The sequence below is a fragment of the Pelecanus crispus genome, chromosome 2 (genome assembly GCF_030463565.1).
Source record: "Pelecanus crispus isolate bPelCri1 chromosome 2, bPelCri1.pri, whole genome shotgun sequence".
Taxonomy (NCBI): domain Eukaryota; kingdom Metazoa; phylum Chordata; class Aves; order Pelecaniformes; family Pelecanidae; genus Pelecanus; species Pelecanus crispus.
In genome coordinates this window covers 62526925-62545832 of record NC_134644.1, presented here as the reverse complement: position 1 = coordinate 62545832, position 18908 = coordinate 62526925, and the positions used below count along the sequence as shown (strand labels likewise).

General features: G+C 39.1%; 1 protein-coding gene across 1 annotated transcript in view; it reads right to left on the bottom strand.

Moving 5' to 3' along the window:
• The window catches only part of CNTNAP2 (contactin associated protein 2), a 1215771-nt gene that overhangs the window by 336408 nt on the left and 860455 nt on the right, over positions 1 to 18908 (bottom strand). The window contains exon 13 of the mRNA XM_075728323.1: positions 7175 to 7375. Coding sequence (XP_075584438.1) covers positions 7175 to 7375 — 201 coding nt within the window. The remainder of the gene's footprint in view (positions 1 to 7174; positions 7376 to 18908) is intronic.

Genomic DNA, 18908 nt, shown 5'->3' with positions numbered 1-18908 from the left:
ATTAACTAAACACTGTTTAAAGAGGCTCCTGAGAAGCAGAAAAGGCTTTCCAAACGTAAAACCTAATATAGAAGAGAGAGCTCAGTGCCCCAGGCTGTCAGCTGGGAAAGCTCAGGTTAGAATTTAGGAAAGCCTCACTATAACCTTCAGATAATCAGTAAAAGTCACAGCCTCAAGCAATGAAACAGTATCATCTCACCCATGAAAACAGGGCAGGCAATGTTTCACTAATAGTTGAACACTTGTCTTCTTATAAGGCAACGCAGGGTAATGAAGAAAAGGCCACGAGAAATCCATAATACAGCAGGGAATGGAGCTCTGTCTTATGATCCTTTTGTTTTACTCACTGGAAAGTACCATCTTCTCTTAATTGCATATGTTTAGCTTGATTCTTCATACAGTTGTTTATGACAGATTCATCTCAGGAATGGGAATGAAAAAAGAAACACTGGATATTTTTACTGCATATTTGAATAAGAAAAAATACTCGGAGTAATGCGCATGCATTTAGGATATGGGTGAAAGAGAAATTATTGTCAAGACATGCAGTGATATACCATCTAGATCCATTTTGTCTGAGAAATTAATAAACTAGTCTGTTTTGGTCATTCATCAAGAAAGATTACTTTCCCCGAGAACAACCTGGGTTCATGAAGAAGCAACGTCTGTTAACTGTTTCTGTGAAAACAATAACCATGAATGGTTTTGAACTGTTTTTATAAAACAGGATTCAGTACAAACAGTGGAGTCATTATTGCCTTCCTCTATCTTTCTTTTAAGAAATAAAGATAGTGAATCTTTTCCCATAATAGGCAGAGCACATTTACAGAGAGAGTGGGTATGAGAAACAACTGGTTTGGAACATTCTGCTATAACTGCAAAGTTAAAACTCAAATGCACCACTTTTTCTTAAAAAGGCATAGCAAAGAAACTAGGGCTCACAGCACTGCAGTTACACTTTCCATAGAGGATTTCTAATACTCATAAAGCTCTTATCAGCGACTATGATTTCTAAGTAACACCAAAGCAACATGTAGCCTTTTTTACTTAGTGATACTGGATTAAGTCTAATTCCTACACTACAGCAAAGACAACTCGGAAAATTAGCAAAAATAGTTCACCAGCTAAAAGTAGGATGAAGATCAAGTGAAACTAAGAGACTCAGTGATCACAGTATCAAAAAACCTCAAAGGAATTGGTAAGAGACAAGCAAAGGTGCAGGGTGAAAGAAAGACATGAAAGAAGGCTGTATTAATAATGGACTGGAAAAAGTGACCTCTTAACTAACCATTTACCTACCTAACATTTACCTACAAGGACTGATATGTACTTCATGAGAAACATTTAACCTATGAATTAATATCTGCTTCAGTTCTACAGCAACATGACAATGACTAAGGAAAAAAATCTCCAAAAGCTGTTGTTTTCCACTTCTAGGACATGAGCATGTAGATCAGAGCAGAGCAAGGACATTGTTTCTGCTACCCTTGTGCTTGAAAAATCACTAGAAGTTGAAATCAGCTTTTCTAGAGCACTGACAGAGAAGAAGGAATCAATCAATAAATTTCTTAAGGCTGGACAAGATACATGAAAGCTTACAGGCATGTCTTCTGAAAGAACATTGAGAATTGAATGCTGAAGCCTGAGCAAGTTTTGGAGCAGCTTCCATTCATCACTGTAGGACTGCCGAAATCCCATTCCTCTCTCAGACTCTTTTTGCAAAATTCTTATTAAGCAGGAATTATACCTGCAACAGCATTCTAGATCAGTTAACGTCTAGCAATGTGAAAGTTTATATATTAAGTTCTGAGTCAGATGGCTACTTAGGAAAAATACCATATTGCAATTTTTAACATTGTTTTTATCTCAGTTTACCTGTAAATCTTATTTACTACTAGTATTACAATTGCTTTATTGTAATTAAAACAACCAAACAGCAAATTAAGTTTTCTGTTTCACCTGTTAAACTCCTGAATTCATGAAGCTGCTGTCTCATTTCCTCCAAAGACAAACAGGCATGAAACAGTAATTCATGTACTGCACTGACTTTGCCTTACGTTTTTCATATGCTGCCTGCAGGCACAGTGAATAGGAATAAAAATTGGAACACAACACCAACAGATCTTGTTCTGTTCTCTGTATCTATTTTTTTAGCTCCCACACTCTGATTATTTGTTACAGCTCCTACAGCTCTGGGAAATGACAGACTCACAGATACAGTGAACACAGCGGCCCTCCTCCCTTCAGGGTCTCATTCCCAGGGTGAAGGGAAGAGTGGCAGAACCAGCGTGCTATTCCCTCCCCATTTCGGAGGCTGAGATCAGTGGCCCATGGAGAATTTCATACCAAGGAAGTCACAAGCAGGTGTTATTGGGAAGTAAGTCTAATGACAACAGTGGATGAAGATATATAATTTTATTAACTTAATTTAAAGTTTATAATTATAATAAATAAATTTATTTATTTTATTCTGCATTCTATTAGTACATTGTATTACTGTCCTCTATATCACTTTGTTTCTTACAGCAAAGAAGGAAAGCTTCTTCCTATAAAAGCAAAGTGATTCCATATCCCGTGTTGCCTCTTCCCTCTTGCTCACCAGTGGGCACAAAAGAACTTTCCTCTACCTCCAAGCTCCTGTTTGTAAATGAAGGAAATGTCCCATCACCTCCCATATCAACTGGAAAGTGTATGGGCATTGAGAACTCAGGAAACTGCTAGCTTTCTGCATGTCCTCAGTACTGAGCATATCATCATCTTCTCAAAATGGAAGTTTCCAAGGAAACAAGAAGAAAAGAGGATATGAGAAATGTAAAAGAGCAAACCAAAATGAAAAATCTGGTGTTTTTTTTTTTTAAATTTACAGGTACATGTACACTGTTACTAAGTTGCAATTATGATCCATGGGTGTATCATTTCATTCATTTATTAACAGTAAGTTACTTGGATTGCCAAGATCAAGCCCCTATCATGCTAACTGCATATTTACAAAGGAATTCCTGTTCTAAAAAAAGTATTATCTAAATAGACAATATAGACAATAAGAAGTGTTAGCCTCATGTTGACTGAACTGAAAAAAAAAAAGAAAAATCAACTAAATTGTAAAAGTCATAGAGGAAATCTGTATCAGAGTCAGGAACTGAATGCAGATCTCCTCGGTACATAGTTAATTGACATAAAGACTATGAGACAACTGCATCCACTGCAGGCTCTCTGCTTGAAATTGGCTTCTCCAGAAATTTACAGTGTACCTGTAGTTTTATTGTTTATTGTGATAACATGGTGTACTTTCAGCAGAGGTGTCTGGTTTTGCGCTTTCTTAAGAAAGTCACCAAGCTATCTTGACTAATTCTGTTTTCCTGATGATCTTTTGTTAAGCCTTTGAAACAGACTCCTAGGTCTGAACATAATTTAAAACATATTGGGCTGCAAGTCCAAAACAAACAAAAAACCCAAACCCAAAATAGTAAGGAAGGAAAACTGCATTTCCAGATAGTCTTTACTTACTACTAGACAAGGACTGTTCATCCAGCTTTGAGCAGAAAATTGGACCAGATGACCTTCTGCATTCCCTGAATTATCCTACAGTCTTACAAGATTCCTGTTTTGGGGTATGTTTTCAGAAGTCACTTATGATTTAATTTACATGGAACATCTTGTTACTGGCTTCCCTCAGACTAAGTAGAAAGGCAATGACATTGTGACCTGTAAAATCACTCCAAATCCCTATTGTTTGCAATAATTTTAATCTGTTCTCTGGGGTGTACACTTTATTTTGCTAGAATGAAAGCCCATGATTAAGAAAAAAAGACATGGACCTGGAGGAATAAAGACTCAACATCTAAAACTCGTAACAGAAAAATGAGAACTCTTAGTTTGTACAAACTGCTTTTCATGTGTCGCCCTCAAAGTATGTGACAACAAGAATTCTTTGACCATTGTGCCTGCAGCCAAAAAAATCCCATGTCCTGGTTTCGGCTGGGATAGAGTTAAATTTTCTTCCTAGTAGCAGGCATAGTGCTGTGTTTTGGATTTAGGATGAGAAGAATGCTGATAACACACTGATGGTTTAGTTGTTGCTAAGTACTGCTTATGCTAGTCAAGGACCTTTCAGCTTCCCATGCTCTGCCAGGAGCACAAGAAACTGGGAGGGGGCACAGCCAGAATAGTTGATCCAAACTGACCAAAGGGCTATTCCATACCATAGGACGTCATGCTCAGTATATAAACTGGGGGGGGGTTGGCCGGGGAGCAGCGATCGCTGCTCGGGAACTGTCTGGGTATTGGTCGGCAGGTGGTGAGCAATTGCATTGTGCCTCACTTGCTTTGTATATCATTATTATTATTATCATTATTATATTGTTACTATTATCATTACTATTTTACTTTATTTTAATTATTAAACTGTTCTTATCTCAACCCAGGAGTGTTTCTCACTCTTACTCCTCCGATTCTCTCCCCCATCCCACCAGGGCACGGGGAGTGAGTGAGCAGCTGCGTGGTGCTTAGTTGCTGGCTGGTGCTAAACCACGACACCCCACAACAAAACAGATTTATTAGTATGAAGGGTTTCCTCAAACACAGCATTTTAATGCAGTTTGCATTATTTAAGCTATTATTAGCAGCAGAACATATATTAGTGCAGTTGTATATACCTTTACCTTGTCAGGAAATGCATAACTAAAAGCAGCAAAAGCTATAGTTCACTGATGGCTAGTTAATTACTTGCCATTAATAAATCAATAAATGGCTTCAATCCTAATTTGTTTAAATATGTTAACTGAGCAATTTCTCCCTGAGAAGGGATCATGTTGTAAAGTGATGTGATCCCCAAGAGGCAAAAAGGTGAAAAAGTTGCATTGCTGCACTGTCTTCTCCATTTTCTCTGTTCTCTTTGATGCAATTTAAAAAAAAAAAAGGACTAGTCTATTCTAAGTGTATTCTTAAACATCTGAAAGGTGTAGAGGAAAAGTTCTGACCTAACCAGGTCAGGATTCCACTTCCTGAGGAATACAAAAATGTCTATTTTTTTTTCATTTCTTTGTGTGGGCACCATACTGCAATGATATATGTAGAAAGCTCTGTGGTGGAAGAAGCCACATGAGTACTTGGAGCTGTGCTGTGAGATGGATAGGGTGTTATATTTAGCAAATAAGGCAATCCTCAAAAAAAAAAAAAGGAACAGAGAAAGGTATGAAAAATTAGTTCCTTAGCTTAGAAGCCATAGACTGAAGCCAAGAACACATAGCATAGAAAGAAATGTATTGGCCTCTTCCCCACTAACACACAAATCACTGCTGTGCTATGTGTACAAACCATTACAAGTGTTATGCAAACACTACAGTGTGATTTTTTTGTTACTGTCTAAGTTAAAATGATCTGCGTTTGTTGTTTCTTTCTCTCACTTAAAGGAAAAAAAACCCACCCCATAAAATATCTCTGGAAACTCACTTTCCAGACAAAAAAACTGGCTTATAAACAATTTCAAAGAGCATTTATCTTTCCATATAAAAGGTGAAAACATATCTGCAAAATACACCCAAATATTTCTAAGGAGCTTAAAAATGCAAATATCTGGAATTGATTATTCCTTAAAGAAATTTTTAGCAAGTTATTATTTTGTGTGCTGCTTAATTGTTCTTTTAAATCTAGAAGCTAGGGCAAACACCTGCAATTACAGTATATATTTCTTTTATTATAATATAAATATATACTAATAAGTACAATTTGGTCCTGAAATAAAAGTCTTCTATATTTAAAGAAGGAGGATCTAACACTATACTCTGTGTAAACTATGAACTTTCTATGCACATTATCTCCAGCTCAGTCCTGAAGTAAATTCACCTTCTAAATACCTGCCCAAAGATACATCCATATATATTTCTGAAGCATATGCAAGCAGGGAGCTTGTATCCATCAGCAGAATCTAATCACAATACTTCTAGTTATGAACATGATTCAGGATCCTATACATTAAAGCCCAAGAAAGAAGAAATCATTTTCCACTTTGCAAAGTCTCCGTGCTATGCTAAATTAAGCAAAATAATAGCAACAGAGACAAACCATGCATTAGAAATAGTTCAAAAACAGCAGGGAGGAGGGAGAGGAGTAACAAGCATTACAGTATCTATTAACTAACGGAATGCTTATGGAAGTAGGGATAAGATACACATGCATGCCAAATGAATCCTTATCTATAGCACCATAAGAAAATATACCAAAATAAATTCATAAGGGGAAGCAGCTTAAAAGTATAACACTGTAAGCATCCAGCCATTAGTTTCATCTGAAATGCATTTTAATTGCTGCCACCACAATGAACTCATTTCTCAATCATGAAAATGTGTTACATGTTTCCACTTACAACCCAGATTTCACTAAGTACCATTAAAGATCTATTTAACATCCAATGCTATCATACACAATTAGAGCACAGATAAAGTACTAGGTGCATATTAAAAGTGTTTCTAAAACTGAATTCCTTCTTTATGTGCTGTTTTACTCATTCTGGAACTAATACTTCTATCAGTTACAGGTAAGACTTGTTGAGAAGGCACATATAGCAAGCAGTAATAGGACTGTTCTCTTCCAATAAAGCTACACAGCAAAAGGAGAAACTTATAATGAATCTACTTGTAGGTAATAGCATACCATATTTCTCACACAACCATATTACTGACCATGCCAGTCTCTACAACGTGTAAGGCATCTGATTACCCACAAATACTCTGTGTTTAAGAAACTGTTTCAGATATATTAGTGGCAAAATTCCAACCCTCATTCAGCCAGTGCCCTTGCTGACTGTAGCATATGAAAACTGACAACCAGAAAACCAGGATAAAGTTCAAAGCAATTTTTCAATGCCTCTATTGATTAAACTTTCAAAGTTACGCTGTTTACCAAAAGCCTCCTGCTTTAGGGAGAAACAGATCTGAGAGAAGAACACACAGATTTGTGGTGCAACAAAATTCATTTTAGTAGTAAGCAAACAGGCAAAACTTCTGAAGAAAATAATTTCTTCTGTACTTTCAATTTTTACCTCTTTGTGAACTTTAATGAAGAAGAACAAAGAAGTATGTTCACTGAATGGACTGGTCTAACAGCAATACCTGTTGAATTGTTCAGATAAAGTTCTTTAACACTGTATTTAATTGATATCCCATTCTCAGCCTACCTGGTGTATTCAGCAGCCGGGACATCTTGCAAGAATAGGAGATAAACTGCTCGCAGTACTCAGCACTACTGGTAATGGCAGAAATCTGGTCCATTGTTGCACTGTAGTTGAGCTGCAGTACAGATAACTTTTCCAGGCTGTTGCCTCCCACAGAAGTCTGCATTTGCAGATCATGGTACACAGTTGTCCATACTTTATCCTCTGATAAAGAAGGGGAAAAGACAAGACAAGAATTGGTAAGAGACAGACAGTGAAACTGAATTAAAATAAATCTAGGCCTTTGACAAAAGATAAAAATGTTCTGCAAGATATTTTTTGAGGGGGTAGTGGAGAAGAAGGGCATTGCACATGAAAAGTCATCATGTGAGAGCATAGTGCCAACAACTACAAACTGACAAAAGGAAGAAACCCTGATTGCCTTTGTAGTTTTGATAACCAATATACTGTGAGGAGACTTCCTTGAACAACTGATGCTAATAGTGACGTATGGAACTCATAAGGATTAGCTTTGATCAGAAGGACACAAGGTTGATGCACTAAAGAGTCAAGGTTTCTATGTGAGGAAAATTCACTGTGCACGGTAAGGTCCTGCAGGCTGGAGAGCAACACTGCTTTGCAGCACTGTAACAAAGGGATGCACCAGATTCTGATGTGATTACATCATTTAGTGATTAATACTGAAAACAATGCAGTTTATCAAGGTTTCCACATCTTTACCCAAGCTGTGTTCCTAGGGTAAACCAAAATTACTGCTTATTGAGACTTGAATATTTTACAATAGCAGCACCATATGACCTCATTGATTGTCGTTATGGTACAGATATCAATGTAAGAAATAATAAAAGTAGGAGACAATGGAAATACAAAAGCTTCTGTCTAGTTGTGAAAAGACAAAAGGAAGCGGGAAGGACAACCTCATTTTGGTGGTAAGAAATATAGCAGCATTGGCTGAATCTCAACACTTCCCACAGCCTAGTGCACATGCAAAAAGTGTGTAATATCCAGCCTACAAAGGACTCTGTATGCATTATACTGCTTTAAACTACTGAACAGCAAGTCACTGAAAGTGTTACAGTGTGCCATTTGTCAGTAGTTACCAGAGGAGATTTACGATGAGAAATCGTAATAATGAAACAACACACTCCACACTCCTCTTGCTGGAAGATTTGTGGAAGTTGGAAGGTAGTTTAGAAAGGAAATAAAGAAAAGGCACAGGAATTTTCCTGTTACAGACCAACCATTGTTTTTTCTTAGAGTAAGAAACAGAACCAAAATGAGAAAATTATTATCTGAGAAAGACGTAGGGTTTCAGAATTAAAACAATGAAGAGTCAGTCAATATTAGTGGTACTGTCTTCCTGTAAGAATACTATTCTACCACTTAGGTGTGAAGAACTTTTAAATTCAACTTGACTAGCTACCATTGTAAAAAAACACCCTCAGCTGATACTTTACTACTCATAGTGTCCATCTCAAATAGCCAAGGACTGAAATAGGTCAATCTTCCCCTGTGTTACTATGAAAGACTAACAGTGAATAAACCCCAGAAAATTCTCTTTTTTCTATAGATTATCCTTTAGCATACTACCACAAAGCTTCCCAGAAGTTCCGGTTTTGTCACTAATATTTATCATGTACAGTTCTATTCACATTTTAAGTTGTTTCTCTGTTTTTCTTTTAAATTTTCTTTCTGCTGTTTTATATACTTCTACTACTGAGGGCCAAGTCAAAGAAATGTGTCTTGGACTTGGCATAGGAAATGCAGAACTTTAAAAAAATCTGTAAGGGTCTACTCTGGTGCCTTGAACTGGCTTGCACAAAAGCCCTGTTTCCTGGATGAGCCAGCCAGGCCTTTGCCCCAGACGGTTCAGCTGTTCCTGCAGAGCGACGCCACTGACCACAGTCGTCCTTCCAGAGATGCAGAGATGAAAACATGCCATGCTGCTAACTTTGCTGTATTTATCACAAAAAGAGGTTCTCCAGGGAGATCATCTAGCAGTTTCAGAGAATACTAATTCACCTCACAGATGTGCCTTACAGCAATAAAAACCATAAAATGTAGTACATAGCAGTATGTTTTCAATTCATCTATGCAAATCTCATACCTGTTAATGCAAATCTCTGGATCATTCTAAAACTTGTGGCCCAATACTGCGCTTCAATATTTTAACTACATGAAAATACTTTGATAAACTGAGGCATACTCAAAAGTGCTTCAAGTTCTTTTTCACCAAGTTCACAGAAATGTGCTTACATACACTGATGAGGTTTGGGTGTGACCCAAAGTTATCTTTCCATGTTATGATTATTCTTATCCCCAGGACTCTGTACTCCACCTTATTTTCCAGTCTTAATTTCCACTGCATAGTGTTAGGCTATTTTAGATTACACGGAGTCATGTGGACCCATGTGTCTGTAACTGATATGGTGCAAGACTTTCTAATCAAATGTTCAGAGATAAGGTAAGCAAAGCAGATGGATCTGCCACAGGGAGTACGCATCACCAGCCAAATGAGATGAAATTCAGCAGGTGATGCAAGATGGTTATTATTTTAATATTAATATCCTTAGTCCAAAGCTCTATATCAAACACAATACTATGCTTGCACCAAGAAAAAGAAAACTAAAAGGAAGAAGAGGAATTCTTATTTCTGTATTGCTTTAATCCCACTCCCAAGTACCGAGGAAAAATTTATAATTGTCATCTGTCAAGTTATACAGAGAATACAACGCAGTTTTGTTGAGAGCCTGGGATGGAAGCTTACTGCACATTCATTTTCAAGAAAGGACTGAGATATTTTATACGTTCACTGACAGAAATGTCTCATTTTTGGCAGAAAACACAAGAGCTCTAATGTGTTAGTAAAGCATGTACTAGGCCAGTTAGAGCCTCATCTTGGATTTCTGAGCCAGCAAAGTCTCATAGACTAGCCATTAGGAAGCCATAGGAATGTCATTAGTAATAGGAGCTGCGTTAGGCATTATGTCTGTGAAGGGCGTTCCTTTTGGATACTGGATTCTAGCCAATGCAGCCCTGGCACTTCCCCTCCTGCTGAGGGAGTTTCAGGCCTTACTGTGGCATGCTGTACAAAAGAAGATAGAAGCATACTCATGGATGAATCTAGGTTGCTTTTATGTCAGTCAAACATATCCTCTGAGCCACTTCAGGATCTTTCTGTTGAAGTACAAGTACTACTAATAGATAAAAGTTTGTTGCACCTTGTAATGTATCTATTTATAAATATACATATATGTGCATAAAGTCAATAACCATTTCTACAACAGCATCTCAATCCCTTCTTGCTGTCTAGAAGATGATGGGAGATTGATTAAGGTATACCTGGCCAGTTACTGGAAAGAAATCTAGCTCCCATTTCACCTGCAACTACCTTGTTGAAAGAGTGGCTCAAATGACTGAAGAGCACTTGATCGTAATACGGAAAAATTTACTGGCTTACCAGACCACAGGGCACTCCCACTGGCAAGCCTGAAGTCAGTTATGTCAGACTTACTATGCACATAGGATAGAAGCAAGGGACGCATAGAGGCCGAAAATTCCTTGACATTTAGTAAGGTAGCTTGTCCAAAATCTGGAAGCTGAAAAGACCTGTGCCTGCAGGTCAGGCACAGGGAGAGTGTGGAGGAAAAGTTGTGGCTGTTGTACAGGAAGGAAGCTCCTTGTCTGGGTGGGGGATTTTACATTCTTCGCACATTTTTCTGATTTAACTAAAAAGCGCTGCCATGACGCATGGACTGAGACAGTCTGCAATGACAGGGTCCTTCCCTGGCTGGAAAAACACACTGACAGTGTAACATGGACACAGCCAAAAATCCATCTCTCCTCCCCACCAAGAGCAGACTCCTGCATTTCATAGTTATACTACTGGGACTGGCCTTAAGATGTCTGGAAAGGATTAAAGGAGAAAGTTGCCAGGCAGGAATCTCAACCTTATGTACTGTACACTGATTACAAACTGCTTTTTCCCTTTTAGTCTTAACTATTTGTAAATGTGATAACGCTTCCCAAGGAAATCAACTGGACACTTATAGCTGGAAAATAATGCCAACTTCTTCATTTATGGTTCCAGTTTCTCAGAAACTGCTGGTTAGTTGAGACCATTCTTCAGAAAGGTTGAATCAGAAATCTGCTTGCAGCCAACTTCCCTTACAGAAAAAGGTAACGCAGATAAGTCATACTATCTCAAATACCTGTATCATCACCACTTATGGAATTATTCCCATGTAGCTGAGAACAGAATGTGGTAGTCATAGTTAATATATCAAAATCTGCAGGAAAATCTACCCTACATTTTCTGTCAATAGTACACAGAAATCTCATTTAAGGTACACGGAAGTGAAAAATCTGTCCTAGTTAACTGTAATTTGATATATACTCCTGGCAATTACACTAATACACGGGCAATTATTTTAAAAAAGCATAACATAGAGCTATTTCTAACCACAAGCGTTTAGAGACAATTTGTTGGTCAGAGCTGTGTATATGACTTCTATACAGCCAAACACACCTATACAGAGCAGACATCATTTAACAATTATAATATTGTTAAGTAGCATCATCTATAAAATATTCTATGTGCTTATGACCTCAGTTATTCAAATTAAAAACTATATTAAAGTGAATTCATGGTGAGAGTAGTTATTAATAATTTAAGGATAATTATAATATTCTTATAATATTTCTTTATCACAGACATATTAACAGGAAGTTAAAAAGAAATCTAAGTATGTTTTAAATTACAAAAATGCAACAATATTACAGAAAAAGGTGTAAGAGAAATTTAAAGTAAAGGAGGGGAAAAAAGGGTGTTTTCTTGTGATACTGCATGGGACAGTTGCCATTTCCTGGGGGCTCTGGTAATGTACTTCTGCACCTTAGCCCACTGTGTAGTGTTATCTTTGAGGCTGGTCAAAATTCCCTAGTCCAATGAGTAGTCCAGTCAGCCAATGTAAGCGCTGGGCTTCGCCTTGAATTTGAAACTCATGTAGAGCCACAGAGGGTTGGGAAAAGACATGGCAGATGAGCAAAAAAGTACACAATAGAAATCTTCACGTTTATGCACAATTGACACTTATGGTCAATCTCACATCATTAGCTCACAAAACCCAAGACAATTCTCAGTTGTGGTATAGTTTAGGGAGCTAGGCTGGACAGCGATAGAATTTCTTTTGATATCCCAATAACATTGAGAAGACAAGAATTATCTGATCTGCTGACCTGGCTGAAGAATAGATTATACAATCGTAATTAGGTAAAGCATCATTGCTAATTGGATTAACTGCATTCCATTTATGCCCAAAGTTAATCCTATGCACATATTCCAATTAATTTCAGATATATTGAAAGTTGGAGCAGTCTGCATTATTCTATTATTAATTAATTATAAGAAATACTGATTTTTAAAAAGATCACTTCAAAAACCCCAAACATTTCTTAGCCCCATTATAAGAAAATGATTTACTTGTGAAGTCTCAGAAAAAGAATTCTGTCATTGAGATGAGTGCTATAAATTTGGGATGGATCTATTATACTTTCCTTTTAAAAAATGTTGTTTAGTCCTAGTTTTAAGAGCAGAACAGAATTCAGTGTAGATTTGCAATAAGCTGGTTTTCATAGAATCATAGAATCGCTAAGGTTGGAAAAGACCTTTAAGATCACCCAGTCCAACCACTAACCTAACATTACCAAGTCCACACTAAACCAATCAAGGGTAGACTAGACTAAACCATGTCACAAAGTGCCACATCTACTCGCTTTCTGAACACTTCCAGGGATGGTGACTCCACCACCTCTCTGGGCAGCCTGTTCCAATGCTTGACCACCCTTTCCGTGAAGAAATTTTTCCTAATATCCAACCTAAACCTCCCCTGGTGCAGCTTGAGCCCATTTCCTCTCGCACTATCGCTAACTACGTGGGAGAAGAGACCAACACCCACCTCACTACAACCTTCTTTCAGGGAGTTGTAGAGAGCAATAAGGTCTCCCTTCAGCCTCCTCTTCTCCAGGCTAAACAACCCCCATTCCCTCAGCCGCTCCTCATAAGGCCTGTGCTCCAGACCCTTCACCAGCTTTGTTGCCCTTCTCTGAACATGCTCCAGCACCTCAATGTCCTTCTTGTACTGAGGGGCCCAAAACTGGACACAGTAGTCCAGGTGCGGCCTCACCAGTGCCGAGTACAGGGGAAAAATCACCTCCCTGCTCCTGCTGGCCACACCATTCCTGACACAAGCCAGGATGCTGTTGGCCTTCTTGGCCACCTGGGCACACTGCTGGCTCATGTTCAGCCGGCTGTCAACCAGCACCCCCTGGTCCTTTTTGGTAAGGCAGCTTTCCAGCCACTCTTCCCCAAGCCCGTAGCATTGCATGGGGTTGTTGTGACCCACGTGGAGGACCCAACACTTGGCCTTGTTAAACCTCATACAGTTGGCCCATCAGTCCGGCCTCTCCAGGTCCCTCTGCAGGGCCATCCTACCCTCCAGCAGATCGACACTCCCACCCAGCTTGGTGTCATCTGCAAACTTACTGAGGGCGCACTCAATCCCCTCATCCAGATCATTGATAAAGATATTAAACAAGACTGGCCCCACAGCTGAGCCCTGGGGAACACCGCTCGTGACCGGCTGCCAACTGGACTTAACTCCACTTACCACAACTCTCTGGGCTCGGCCACCCAACCAGTTTTTTACTCAGCGAAGACTACGCCTGTCCAAGCCATGAGCTGCCAGCTTCCCAAGGAGAATGCTATGGGAGACTGTATCAAAGGCTTTGCTAAAGTCCAGGTAAATGACATCCACAGCGTTTCCTTCATCCACCAGGCGGGTCACCAGTTCATAGAAGGAGATCAGGTTGGTCAAGCAGGACCTGCCTTTCATGAACCCATGCTGCCTGGGCCTGATCCCCTGGTTGATCTGCACTTGGCTGTTGAGTTCACTCAATATGAACCTCTCCATAATCTTTCCTGGCACCGAGGTCAGGCTGACAGGCCTGTAGTTCTCTGGATCCTCCTTCCAGCCCTTCTTGTAGATGGGCGTCACTTTGGCAAGCCTCCAGTCATCAGGGACCTCCCCTGTTAAACAGGACTGCTGATAGATGATGGAAAGTGGCTTGGTGAGCTCCTCCGCCAGCTCCCTCAGTACTCTCGGGTGGATCCCATCTGGCCCCATAGACTTGTGAGCGTCCAGATGGCATAGCAGGTCGTTAACTGCTTCCTCCTGGACTATGAGAGCTCCATTCTGGTCCCCGTCCCTATCTTCTAGCTCAGGGGCTTGAGTACCCTGGGGATGACTGGTCTGGCTGTTAAAGACTGAGGCAAAGAAGGCATTAAGTCCCTCAGCCTTTTCCTTGTCCTCGGTGACAATGTTCCCCCCCACATCCAGCAAAGAATGGAGATCCTTCTTGGCTCTCCTTTTATTGTTGATGTACTTATAAAAACATTTTTTATTATCCTTTACAACAGTGGCCAGATTGACTTCTTGCTGGGCTTTTGCTTTTCTAATTTCCTCCCTGCATGACCTAGCAAGATCTCTGTACTCCTCCTGAGTTGCCCGCCCCTTCTTCCAAAGGCAGTAGACTCTCCTTTTTTCCCTGAGTCCCAGAAAAAGCTCCCTATTCAGCCAGGCCGGTCATTTTCCCTGCTGGTTCGTCTTACGGCACACGGGGACAGCCCGCTCCTGCACCCTTAAGACTTCCTTCTTGAAGAAGGCCCAGCCTTCCTGACCCCTTTGTCCTTCAGGACTGCCTCTCAAGGGACTTTCCCAACCAGCACCCTGAACAGGCCAAAGTCTGCCCTCCAGAAGTCCATGGTAACAGTTTTGCTTCCCCTCCTCTTTACATTGCCCAGAATTGAGAACCCTATCATATCGTGGTCGCTAAGCCCAAGACGGCCTCTGACCACGACATCTCCCACAAGCCCTTCTCTGTCCTCCTTTTGTAGCAAGGTGAACCAGAAAAGTAATGTATGCATTGAAAACATAGTGCCTGTCCCACTCTGTCCTCTCTCTTCCCCTGTAAGTGTCCATATTTTAAGACAAAGTGACTTTTGCCTTCAGTGGAAGAGACTGGATACTTCCCATAGACATGGAAGCCTAAGAGCTCCTAGCTGCATTCACTAGGCTGATACTAGCTTTCCCACTGGAGGACAGAGTACCAACACCAGCTAATTGCTAACACATCAGGAAGATAAGGCTCTCCCAGATGGCCACTTCTTCATTCAAATGCATTTCTTCTTAGCTCTTTTGTAATGTTACGTAGACTGTTCCAGTTGTACAGGAAAATAGGTATGAAAATGTGGTCCTTTCATTGTTTTGGTTTTAACAGTGAAGGAGAAGCCTAATTTTCTTTTAATAGAATGCAGAAAACCAGTAACCATAGATTCTTAATAAAATTCATAATGGTTTTCACTAAGAACAATCTAATTAGATCCAAACTGCTAAGACATTTGATACAATTACAGAGAAAATAGGCTCCCTATAATTTAGTCTATACATTACTCTATGGTGAAGCACTTCCTCTCCCCCAGATAGATACTACAGTAAGTTCATTAATTTAAGAATTACTTTTTTGTTTAAAAAAAGGGAAATGACCACTTGTTTCCTCAACAGGAAATTAAAGTGACATAATTTACTTTGCTGAGAACACATCTCAATTGCAATGACTTATTTACAGTCCTGCCCACTCACTAGTTGTTTTTCACTAACAAAAAGTGAAATGGTTGACTAATAAAACAATTCATTAATAATGATTGGTAATGATTCACTAATAAGAAAGTGAAATTAATTTTAAAATTTCCTTGATCACCAGCTATTCAAATGATTGAATCAAATATTAACATAAGTGATTTTTCCCACTTCATATTCAACATATTCTGTGATGGTGGTGATAGTATTTAACACTACTCTATATCACGGACTATTTTCCAAATACTCAGTTTCTCCTGTTATTGAACTTTCCTCATTCATTTGCTTGTTGCTCACTCAAGCAAGAAAACTTGCTTCTGACAAGCAAAACAAGTAATTGTTGGTAATGATTATTAACTGGAAATCAAGTTTGGAAAACAAACTTCAGTAAACATAATGCATGTATTCCACAGGTATGAACACATCTTTTCCCTTTTGCTTTAATCTACAGTTACCACGCTATTAGGAGTTGAACTTTTTTGGCATTAATGGGCTTATGTTCTTAAGTTACTATTTTATTAGATATTTTCAAGAAATCAGAAAACAGTTTTATTTCTCAGAAACCATCTCTCGTCTTGATAAATGTCATCCGGTATGATTACTTTCATCATACTCAACCACACCTTGGTTCCTGGTTGAAGCCTCAGAGAAGATGGTATTGAGAAAACCTGAGCATACAAAATAATTCATATTCCTTTGATGATGGTATCATTTACAAGTCCAAAAGGAAAGATTGCAAGTCCATGCCAATATTCATGGTGTGTTCTGTCCATCAGCCACAGGCAAAATGGAAGTACTAGAAACTTTAACCCTCAAGCTGACAGCTTTTCTTCTAGATGGCTGTCGTCTTGATCACTAACACAATAGTGGCTAATTACTTTTTACCCAAAATGGTGCTGGTTTTATCCCAAGTCTCTTTCCTGTTTGGCACATGTACTTGGCAGGAACTTGTAGGAAGATGAGTGAGGTTAAGTGGTCTGTGCTGATGACCAGTACTACGCTGCTGATACCTCTCATCTGTGTCTTCTTTAAATCAGCAGTGCATATTTAGCATTCAGATAACATGGAAGGATGGGATAGTTAGCTGAAAGCTCAGTGAACATAATGCAAGGCAATACCTATGACAAAGATAGGGGGAAGTAATTTCAAGATGTAATAAAGATTTTATCCATCTCCATCTGCTCCTGGGTGCTCTGCATTTGTTGTTAAGAATCGATGCCTGTGGGCCCCATTGGATTTCTAACTACTATTTGACAACTGTATTGCATCAACATTTAGGAATGCGTTTCCTTCACACATGTCAGCCTGGAGATAGCTCTTTACTAGACATCATGATTTTTACCATCATCAGTGCATTTGTCACTTCAAATTAGATTACTGCAATGTGTTCTACAATATGCTATACTACCAATCACTCAAGAAACTATACAAGACAGCCCATTTAAAAGTGGACGGCCTTCTGTTGAGGATAAAAATTACAATCATAATAATCTCATATTATGAGATCTCCAACTTTATTTTCTGATAAGAACATAGTTGGTATTTCAATTCCTGTTGAATTGTGTGGGATGGTACCACAACAGTCATTAGCAATGTGATTAAACTAAGCATTTTTTGCAGCAATGTAGTAGACACAAGATCTGATGTACACAACTGATGTGGAAAAAAATTACAGTAGACAGTACCCTCTTCTCCCTCCTTCCTGGTTTTTTTTTTATATCTCTCTATATGTGTATATACAAAAGTTTAAAACTATATATAGCAATTTGAAATTAATTCTTCTACGGACTTCAAAGGAGCTACAGTTGTTTGTAAAAATGAAAAAATGTAGGTTCGACTGAAGTTAATGAGTGTTTTGACAATCTCGCCTGAGATTTGCAAATGTCAATTTTGCAGTGAAGTTACTCTGGTGACATGAATTCTATTACTCTCATCTTACTAATGTAGAAAATGGGGTTTAGATCAGAAAAATCCAATATCCAGAAGAAAAAAAAAGAGTAAATGAAGAGTGTTCTTATGGACCGAATTCTATTGAAATCAAAGTCATTGAGTTTCTTAATCTATTTAGGTGGGGAATACAATAAATGCCAAAACATAATTCGACCACTCCTGCAATAATTTTCTCCTTCTACTGTTCCTTTAATTGTTTCTTCATCAGGATAATAATGAATCTTCAAATTTAATTACCAATTACTGATTGGATATTTTCCTTTTTACTTACAGACATTGTCTTCTGAGACAATGAAACTGTACACTTCCCCTTGTATTTATGTAGTCTCTTTCATAACAATTCACTAAGAAGAAAACTCTACTTATTTTGTGAACTTACTGTGATATTCCATGATGTAAGTTTATAATACTTTAAATCATTATATAATAAAGATGCTTTACAAGATACAGTGGAAAGAAGTGACCAAAATAAAGTTTTCAGGGAACCGACTGTTATCAGAGAAGTGATAATGAAATATCATATGAAATATTAGGGGGTACTGGTGGATGAAAGCTGGACATGAGCCAACAATGTGCGCTTGCAGCCCAGAAAGCCAACCGAATCCTGGGCTGCATCAGAAGAAGCATGGCCAGCAGGTCGAGGGAGGGGATTCTGCCCCTCTACTCTGCTCTGGTGAGACCTCACCTGGAGTACTGCGTACAGCTCTGGGGCCCTCAGCACAAGAAGGACATGGACCTGCTGGAGCGGGTCCAGAGGAGGGCCACAAAAATGATCCAAGGACTGGGGCACCTCTCCTATGAGGACAGGCCGAGAGAGCTGGGGTTGTTCAGCCTGGAAAAGAGAAGGCTGCGAGGAGACCTTATTGCAGCCTTTCACTCCTTAAAGGGGTCTATAGGAAAGATGGGGACAATCTTTTCAGCAACGCCTGCTGTGACAGGACAAGGAATAATGGATTTAAACTAAAGGAGGATAGATTTAGACTGGATATAAGGAAGAAATTTTTTACAATGAGGGTGGTCATGCACTGGAACAGGTTGCCCAGACAGGTAGTGGAGGCCCCATCCCTGGAAACATTCAAGGTCAGGTTGGA